The sequence below is a fragment of the Equus caballus genome, chromosome 25 (genome assembly GCF_041296265.1).
Source record: "Equus caballus isolate H_3958 breed thoroughbred chromosome 25, TB-T2T, whole genome shotgun sequence".
Lineage (NCBI taxonomy): Eukaryota > Metazoa > Chordata > Mammalia > Perissodactyla > Equidae > Equus > Equus caballus.
The window spans coordinates 22,692,485-22,702,295 of record NC_091708.1 but is presented as its reverse complement, the minus strand read 5'-3'; the positions used below and the strand labels follow the sequence as shown (position 1 = coordinate 22,702,295).

General features: G+C 45.9%; 1 protein-coding gene and 2 long non-coding RNA genes across 6 annotated transcripts in view; 1 reads left to right on the top strand and 2 right to left on the bottom strand.

Moving 5' to 3' along the window:
• Positions 1-549: 549 nt before the first annotated feature.
• LOC138920776 (uncharacterized) lies at positions 550-2,598 on the bottom strand. The gene is made up of 2 exons (XR_011432556.1): positions 2,497-2,598; positions 550-711 (listed from the first exon to the last, which is right to left on the bottom strand). It is a non-coding gene; the product is annotated as an uncharacterized lncRNA (long non-coding RNA).
• A 1,170-nt stretch (positions 2,599-3,768) lies between these two features.
• Positions 3,769-9,811, top strand: part of TMEM245 (transmembrane protein 245) — a 91,638-nt gene continuing 85,595 nt past the window's right edge. For 3 of the 4 annotated variants that reach the window (XR_011432554.1, XM_023629851.2, XM_023629850.2), the window contains exon 1: positions 3,769-4,424. Coding sequence is in view for 2 of the 4 variants with exons in the window: in XM_023629851.2 (XP_023485619.2) it covers positions 3,825-4,424 (600 nt within the window). In the remaining 2 variants the exon portion in view is untranslated. The remainder of the gene's footprint in view (positions 4,425-9,811) is intronic. The other variant, XR_011432553.1, reaches the window with a different exon arrangement.
• On the bottom strand, positions 4,418-5,119 carry LOC138920775 (uncharacterized). Its single transcript, XR_011432555.1, has 3 exons — positions 4,930-5,119; positions 4,747-4,818; positions 4,418-4,614 (listed from the first exon to the last, which is right to left on the bottom strand). It is a non-coding gene; the product is annotated as an uncharacterized lncRNA (long non-coding RNA).

Sequence of the window (9,811 nt, the reverse complement as noted above, 5' to 3'; positions counted from 1 at the left end):
AGTTCGGTGGTTGATTGGCAATGTCTGTCCTGGACTGAGCAAAGGAAAGTGGTAACTCGTATTTGGAATCTGAATGCATGTCTGTTTGATTACATTTCCACGTGGTCTCTCCTCCTGCACTGTACATACCACTTTGTACGTGATCGTAAGTACTGGACTCTGTAGAAAGCAGGCGTTCAGTACAAGTCAGTAAATGTTTGCTGAGACACTTGGAGGACTCTGAGATAGACACAATGTCCTGGAGAATCCTCTTGCTGTCTACGTTTGTTTTATCTCTAGGGCTGTTATCTTGATACCTTGGGAGTCTGTGGACATTAATTGTTCAAGAGGTGCCTCTTGGCATCTCTAGGACAAAATGGAGAGCCACCCTTGAGAGCCACTGTTGGGTTCTCGCCATGTCCTAGGCATTGGGCTGCTGCTTTAGACACTCTCTCATCTTATCCTCACAGCAAACGATGATGTAGGTATTATCACCATATCAGGCAGAGAGCTTTGCAGAAATGTAAAATGTAAATTTCTGTTGCAAGAAATGTAAAACCCAACTAAAACTGGCTTAAATGATTAGGAAATTTATTGATTCATACAATAGGAAGGCCAAAGGCAGTGTGGTCCCAGAGTCAGCTTGATCCACTCCTCTGAGTCCATTTCATCTCCACTGTATCCTGGATGCCCAAGGAGGCTGTTCTTCCATGACGTCGTCGCAGTGAGTTGCTGTGTAGGGCCAAGAAAGAAAATCCAAGTGTTTGCGACAACGTGGATGGACCTTGAGGGTATTATGCGAAACGAAATACGTCAGACAAAGACAAACACCGTATGATTTCACTCATATGTGTAAGACAAGCAAACACTGGATAAGGAGAACAGATTAGTGGTTACTAGAGGGGAAGGGGTCAGAGGAGGGCAAAAGGGGTAAAGAGGCAAGTATGTATTGTGACGGATAAAAACTAGGCTATTGGTGGCGAACACAATGCAGTCTATACAGAAACTGATATATAATAGTGTACCCCCGAAATTTACACAATGTTATAAGTCAATACGACCTCAATAAAATAATTTTTTTTAAAAAGGAAAGAAAACCCAAGTACCCTAGCATTTTGGAGGAGATGCCTAAAAGCACATGCCCTGTGAACTAGAGATTTAAGTGGAATGTGTGTGCCCTTCTCAAATTTAGTTTGTATGTCCTACATCTCAATATTTTAATTTTTCTCTGCTCTCAACCATAAGAATACCTGGCAGAAACATCCCCAGTGTTTCAATACTATTTTTCACAGGAAGCACAAATAGGCTTTTTTGAAATCATACCATTCATTCACTTGCTCAGCAAACACTGAGCTTCCACTCTGTACTGTGAAGATCCTATGCTGTGTCAGGTGCTGGGGACACAGAAATGAAGCAAACCCATGTAAATGATTGTAGTGTGGTGAGTGCAGTCCTAGAGGGATGAGCAAAATCCTGCGGGAACCTAGCCTTGCGTTAGGCTATATAAATGTCAGTCTAGTTAGTTTCTAGTACTTCAGCCTTCATTTCTGTTAGAGTTCCATTTTTGACGAGAAATTCTGTCAGAGACCTGTCAGTTCTATTGCTTTGGCCATGAGAACAGTTTTGAAATGTTCAGCAATTTTGCCTTTCATTGACACTTAGAAGCAGAGCACCATGACAGGGCATTTTCGATTTGCTGAGCTGGGGCCCCAGCACAATTTAGGCACGTTACCTCTGCCTGCTCATGTCCAGGGCATACATATGTCAGTTTCTGTTTGTATCCATTGATAGATGCTTTCGTTATGTAACATGGAGCTTTCCTCTTGTAACTAGAGGAAGAGAGCCGAGTCTTTGGTTGGAGGAGGACAGAGGGGATGGTTTGATCTTTGTCCCCTCACTGACCCTTGGATGGGTTTTGAGCCCCTGTACTTCGAGGCCTGAAGGCCAGACATGAAGGAAATCTTCATGAGAGGAGTTATCATACATTGGGCACAAGTGACCTGGTCTAGGGCTTGAGTGACAAAAGGGCACAGAGTCAGCAAGTCAGGAAGAAGGACTTCCACCCTATCTCTGAGTGGAACCCAGCTCTGCTTTTGCACCCAGAGGATTACAAGTTTGGGAGCATCCAGGATCTGGGAATAATGACACAGGTGCTGGACTCAGTGAGCTGTGTGGGCAGCAGGGTGGACAGAGGTGGTTGGTGGCTGACTCATGTCTCCGGGTGTGTGTGAGGCAACCCCTTTGGAACTCCCTAGAAGCTGCTGAGGACTTTTTGGGAGAGAGACTGAGGCATTGTTGTTATATAAGTGGGAGCCTGAGTCACTGTAAAATGGACACTGAAAGCAGATGTGACCATAGTTTGTAATCATAATCTCAGCAGCCGTAGACAAAGTAGTTAAGAAGCAAAGCAAATGGCAGTACAAGGGAAGCAAAATATTTACAGAGTCCAAGTCCAAAGACCACTTGAAAAACAAGGACCGTGACCTGAAACCTAAAAACAAGGTGGAAAGGAATTACTTTTTCTTTATCCACTGAATCCCCTTGCCTCTAAGTCTTAGTAAGCAGGAGTTTCTTCATCTGAAAACTGTAGATAAGGATACCTGTCACGTCTACTTTAGAAGAGAAACAAAAATTATATTGAAATTAGTAGGAAAGCTTATTGCAAACAGAAAAGGGATCACCTGCAGGATTTCAAAGCACTCACATATTGATATTCAATAAAAGCTTGCTTTCTTTCCCTCTTGTCTTTCCTTCCTTCTTTCTTCTTTTTTAAAAAATAAAAATCTGTTTGAGATATGTTATGAGTAGTAGGCTCGGATCCCGGGATCTTTCCAGCAGGAGAACAGAAGCACCTTGCACTGCTCCAGAGCTTCCTCTTTTTCACACAACGCTGAGACAAGAGCTTCTATTATTATCATTCCCATGTGACAGACGGAAAATTTGGGTTGGGGGCTTAATTGACCTGACTCCAGGTCTCAGAAAGAACTAATGGCAGTTTGAGACTCTGATCTAGAGCTCTTTCAGGAGTTTAGATTGCTCCCACACTGACACCTGCACCAATGGTTGTCAACAGTTGTTGCACATTACACGCCTCTGAGGAGCTTTAAAAAACAGGCCAAAGGATCACCTGTTAGACCAATTAGCATGGTAGGTGAGAGAATAGATTTAGGAGCTAGACTCTGAGTTTGAATCCTGCCTCTGCCACTTACTGGCTGTGCGACCTTGACAAGGTACTTCTCTGTGCCTCAGTTTTCCTCTTCGTAAAGTGGGAATAATAACACCGCCTTCTTTGTAGGGCTGTTCTAAGGATTAAATGAGTTAATGGGAATGAAGCACTTAGAACAGGGTCTGCCATATGGTAATCGCGATTTAAAATCCTGCCAACTACACCAGAGCAAACACTTTAAGTGTTTATTAAATAAATAAATCAATAAAATAGAATCTGGGGATACGTCTTTTGCTAAGTACTCCCCCATGGGATTCTACTGTGCAGCCTGGGTTTTCAATCTGTGACTGCAGTGCCTCTTTCGAGATTCCGCCTCCCGAAAAGTTCATATTAACCAATGGGGTGAAGGGAGCTTTTTTTTTTTTCCTTTCCGGGTGGTAAACTGTCGGCCCAAAAACCTGTTACCTGGATCCTGCAGGGACCAATGAGCCCGGGGGGCGACGGAACTCGCCCTATACTTTCTGGGAGTTGTAGTTCCTCAAAGGTCCAGTAAGCGGTCGGTGGCCAACTAGGAACTACAACTCCCACAATGCCACGCGCCGCGCGCCCTGCCTCTCGCCCGCGGCCCTCGCCCAGCTTCCCAGTACCGCCTCTCGGGGGCGGCAGCGGCAGAAGTGCTATGGCCGACAACGACGGCAGCGGCGGCGGCTCTGACCAAGCGCCGAGTCCGCGGGGCTCCCCGGACTCGGCGCCGCAGGTCCCAAGCGCGGTCGGGCCGGGCAGCGGCGGCGGCGGCTGCGGGGAGACCCCGCGGACGGCGGCGCTGGCGCTGCGCTTCGACAAGCCCATCAAGCAGGCCTTCTACAACACCGGGGCCGTGCTGTTCGTGTGCCTGTGCTGCGCCGCCGCCGTGCTCGTCTACTTCATCCTGGAGGCCTTCCTGCGGCCGCTGCTCTGGGCCGTGCTGTGCGGCACCTTCCTGCACCCCTTCAAGAGCTCGCTCACGCGCCTGGGCCGCCACTGGCTGCAGCGCCTGCACCGCGCGCACACGCCCATCGTGCTGGCCGCGCTCCTGCTGCCGCTCTGCTTCGCCGACTACGGCGTCGAGGCCCTGGGCGAGCAGGCGCTGCGCCGCCGCCGCTTGCTGCTGCTGCTCGGCGCCGGCGGCCCGCTGCTCTACGGCCTCTACAGCCTGGGCAGCTACCTGGGCGTGCAGGTGCTGCTGGCCTACGCCGGCGCGCTCATCTGCCGCGGGCTGGACTACTTCAGCAGTCTGTGGGTGAGTGCGCCCGAGCCCCTCCGTGGTCCCGGCGGGCGCACAGCACCCGTCGCCACACCCCTAGTTCGCCGGGGTGCGGTCCTGGTGCTGGTCCTCCCTGGGCACGGGCGATCAAAGGTCCACACTTGGGCGGCAGTGATTGTCAGTCTCTGCCTTCCTCCTCATGCACTGGAGGAACTTGGCGCACTTCCTTGCAAAGAGAAGAAGGATGTGGTTTGAAACAGCCTCCCTGTCCCCCGCCCCCATCCTATTAGACCCTCTTAGGGGACGTGTCCCCTGTTGGGAATCGCTGTTCCGCATCAGCAGGTGGACTTGAACTTACCCCTGGGCAGAAAGTGGGGGTGCCCCGGCCATCTTCCCTTCTGCTCACCTGGGACTTTTTTGGATGTCAGAGCTGGAAAGGATTTTAGAGATTCTAGTCCAACTTGCCGTCCCATAGATAGGAGAGGTGACTTCTTACGAGGCTAGAGCTAGTTAGGGACAAAGAGGGGACGGGTTGACTCACGTTTCTCAAGTTCTAAAACAAAGCTTTCTTAGTAGTCCGGGGCCGCGTCTCAGTTAGGTGATTTCAGGATGCTTTGTACGAGGCACTGGGAGCTGAGCCACCTGCGCCTGTTCCTCGCCGTGCTTTCCTTCTTGGGAACTACTTACGTTGGACAGTACATCTCCTCCCGCCAGGGTTACTTGAGCAGACTGGGTGAAGGAGAGGAGGGTTTCTGATTCTTGGATCACTCTGAGCTTATTCATAGAAAATCAGGGAGCTTTAGAATTGGAAGGGATTTCAAAGATAATCTACTGACACGTTTCCTAACTCAGAGCAGATTGTAGACCAGTTAATTATACAAATATTTAACTGGGAACTGTTAAAAACAGGTGGATATTTAGTGCACAAGAATGCTAATTCACCACCAACAACTACCATTTAAAAATAACTCAGTTCACTTTTGTCAGAGTTCAATGCACCTTGACATCAGGTTGCAAAGTAATTCCCCTTATCTGTCAGGCAGGGTTTTGACTTGCCCCAAGGTTATCGGTAGAGTGATCATTGGTCACAGAACTCCTGTTTTTGCTTGCTCTATCTTTACCACCTTTCAGTTCAGGTTAAAAGTTGATGATATTGAGGGCCAGCCTGGTTGCACAGCTGGTTAAGTTTGCACGTTCTGCTTCGGTGGCCCAGGGTTCACTGGCTTGGATCCCCCATGCGAACCTACACGCCACTCATCAAGCCATGTTGTGGCAGGTGTCTCACAATATAGTAGAGGAGGATGGTCACAGATGTTTGCTCAGGGCCAGTCTTCCTCAGCAAAAAGAGGAGGATTGGCAGCAGATGTTAGCTCAGGGCTAATCTTCCTCAAAAAAAAAAAAAACTTGATTATATTGTTAGGTACTGGGCTTTGTGAGGTATTTAAAAGGAGTAAGGTGCAGGCTGTCTTCAAGGTGCGTATAGTCATATGTGAGCATATTGTCATGGAGGTGACAGACACAGATAAGTGTTAATTACCCACCAGCGATGGGCCAGCAAAGTATTGCAAGGTATTGGGGAGTGCCTCATCTGTAATTTTGGGATGCTGCCTGTGTGTACAACTGTTCAGTGATCAGGTAGAAGTCTTGGCCCCCAAGAGGCCTGGGCTCTTTCAACTGTAGTGGGAGGGAGGGATGTGGGATCACCTTCTCTCACTCATGGGCTTGCTAGATTGTCAGGGGAAAGTGATCCTAGAATTAGTTTACTCCACTGCCTGATGCTTGCCACTCTTTTTTTTTTTAAAGATTTTATTTTTCCTTTTTCTCCCCAAAGCCCCCTGGTACATAGTTGTGTATTTTTTTTAGTTGTGGGTCCTTCCAGTTGTGGCATGTGGGACGCCGCCTCAGCATGGCCTGATGGAGCAGTGCCATGTCTGCGCCCAGGATGCGAACTGGTGAAACCCTGGGCTGTCGAAGTGGAGTGCGTGAACTTAACCACTTGGCCATGGGGCCGGACCCATTGGCACTCTGGTTTCTCAGGGCCAGAGAATGTGATTGTCCCAAACTCACTCAGATTGTCAGCAAATCCGCATTCACATTTATGGAGTCCCCGTTCAGCGTTATTTCTCCCTTACCTTGTTGTTTCTTAAGTTGGTTGAATGTCTCATATAGAAGACAGAATACTGTATGCTGTTAAGAAATATGAAAACTATTATGACTTGATTCCTATCCTCAAGAAATTCAGTCTTGTTGAAGTCAGACACATTTATAGATTCTGCTAACATTTTTGACTGTTGATACTGCAATCTACTGTAAATTACTGTAGGCGGGACCAAGCAGCATATCCACTAAACTGTAGGAAATTAGAAAAGAAAGGCCTAACATATCTAAATAGTGTATTTTCATGCTAGAGTAAGAAGTTGAATACATGGGTAAATTGGCATGATTAGTGGAAAATGAGGCATTTCTGCCTGTCTCTCTTAAATAGTAGAAAGAGATGAGGAATTGAATACTTGTGAAGAAAGGCCTGCAGCTCAGTGTGTATAGCTTTGAATATCTTCTTACTGAAAATAAACCCTCATCTTGTCTCTTACTTAAATACCCTTGTATGGGTTGTGGATGAGCGGAAAAGAAGTAAGGGCCAAGGTTGAATAAGCTGGAAGGGGAGAGGAAGGTCAAGCCAATCAATGATTTTACAAAGGCTTGAAACTCGGCTGTTTGGGTAAAGTGGTGGGGGCAAGGGAGAAGAGGAAGGGGTGAAAAAGCCATTCTAAAAGAGACAGTATGAGTTAATTAGAAATGAGTAGGGAGTGTTAAAGGGGCTGAATTGAAAGTGGAGCGTCGTGGTTGATGTGAGTTTGAGAGAAACGCGGCCTACAGTTGTGTTTTCTTGAAGCGGCATTTAGGGGTGGGGTTGAGATGGGGGTGAGGTGCGCCTGGGAAGCAGAGACAGGGCGTCCTCAGCTCTCAGCCAGAAGTGCTGATCAAGGCCTGACATGAAGTGAAATCAGGTCATGTGACCGGGCAGGGGGCCCACTCTCCGACTTTCTATCTTGTAGTTCACAGCTGGTTTGGTTTTGTGAGCCCAGGCAGGGCTGCCTGTTATAAAAAAAAAAGTCTTTATGCTTTCTAGACAACTTGTAAATTTGGGCCTACTGCTGAAGAGAGCTATAGGTGGGAGAGGCAGAGAGAAAAGTTACATGGAAGCAGGTCTTTGTTTTGGAGAGCTGACAATTCATGCATTTAAGATCCAACATTTGAGCATCTACTGTGTGCCGGACACTGGATTAGATGCTGTCATGTGTGTTATTTCATTCTCACAACAGTCCTGTGAAGTAGGAGGGAGGAGTTTCATAGGTGAGAAGACTAATTTAGAGATTGATCTGTTTGTTCTATTAGTAAGTAGCATTCAGCAGACCTGTCAGCACTTGAAGTCCCTTTGTCATCAAAACTTCTTCAATAAGGATTTAAAAAAGTTTTCCCCCAAAATGTTGTATTTAAATTTTCTAGTTTAATTTTTTTTTAAGAATAAATTGATTTTAGTTATTAGGAAAAAAATAGAAGAATATCAGGATTGGACTGACCACACAAGTTCCCCCCAAAACCCCCTGGATTCTAGGCATCTAAAAACTTTAGTCATCTTTCTTTTCTTCTCTTTTCTCCTTGTATCTGTTGAGTTGTTTCCAAGACCTGTCCAGTTTTCCTTTGTAATGACTTCAGGACTTGTGTTTTCTTTTACCAGTTTATCCTTCCATTTCAGTTCCTCTTCACTCCACTTTTGGGTGACTTCAGTCTCCTAGCTCTTTTCCTTGCATCTAATCTCCTAACACTCCATCCTGCTTACAAGTGAAAGACTAATCATTCATGGTATGAGTCATTCTTTTTAAACAGTTTGAACTGTGTTAGAATATTGTACAGACTTAGTAAGTGATTTCTAAACACCTAAAAAACATCAGCTGTTGCCCCAAGCTCACATGTGATTGAGTCCTTAGGGTCCTTGGCATCTTCCCATGGTGTAGAGTTGTCAAATCTGAAAAGCTCATTTTCTTTGCTGGGAGTGTTTTGGTCTCTGATAGTTCACACTTGTCAGAAAACTTGAAGACCATTTACAGTTTTTGCAATAGTAATAGATTGTTTTCTCCATGGTCTCTGATCCCGTTGTTTCCATTTTACTTTATAAGGAAGCGTGAGGTGGAAAGAATAGGAGCTGAAAGATGAGAAGTTTGTAAATTCTAAACTGAGTTCTGTCAATAACTTGCTTTGTGACCTTGGACAGACCAAGGTCCTTCTCTGGGCTGCTCAGCCCCAATTGTGGGAAGCATGGGGTTGGCTTGGATGGTTTCTAGGGTTCCTTGCTGTTCCGTTTTACAGATCCCGAGAGTTCGGTACTACTGTCCAAGAGGCTCTTAGGAAGTGTACATTAGCCAGCCAGGCCTACTGCACTCCACTTCTGAACCTTTTCTAGGTGTGTTTTTGCTTGCCTTGCAACAGTATGGAGGAAAGTTTCCAATGCTTAGGTTCTTTCTCAGTTAAAGACTTTGATTGTAAGAGGTTCTTGACTCTAAGTTGACACATCACAAAGAGAACAGTTTCCAAATTAGAATAAAGCTGTTTTTTTTTTTTTTTTAAAGATTTTATTTTTTTCCTTTTTCTCCCCAAAGCCCCCCGGTACATAGTTGTATATTCTTCGTTGTGGGTCCTTCTAGTTGTGGCATGTGGGACGCTGCCTCAGCGTGGTTTGATGAGCAGTGCCATGTCCGCGCCCAGGATTTGAACCAACGAAACACTGGGCCACCTGCAGCGGAGTGCGTGAAGTTAACCACTCGGCCACGGGGCCAGCCCCAGAATAAAGCTGTTTTAAAGGAGAATGAAGTACCTGAAGGGATTGCTGATGGGGGCTGTGGCTCCAGAACTTGGGAAGAAGTCTGTCGTTTTATTGACTTTAAAAGACTTAGGAAACTGTTTTGGAAAAATATGCAACAGAAGAATGCCAAGTTGTTTTTCCAGTTAATGCCCAAATGACGATAAATAAAACAAAGACTTAGTCTAAAAGGCAAAGTCTACTTAGGCTTTAGGCATTTAAGATTTTATTTAATCAGAAATGTATATGTGGTTAATAAGTCAAATGAAAGGAAAATGTGATTGTTTATTAGTTTGCTTTACTTGCAGTGTTAAATAAATGTTGCCCCTTTTATGCAGTCTTATATAGTATCTGGCACACATTGATGCTTTAAAATGTGTTGAATGTATATTTTGAAAAGGACACATTGTTTGAAAGAGCATCAATTTGGGAAACTATGCCACCTCATGTATAAACTGTGGCTCACTGGTTTATGCCTGGAAAAAATTCATACTTGAAGGTTTGCTCAGAGGCTAAACGTATCTTTCTGAGAGACAGAAGTAAAAAAAACTCTCTTAAAGGCGTG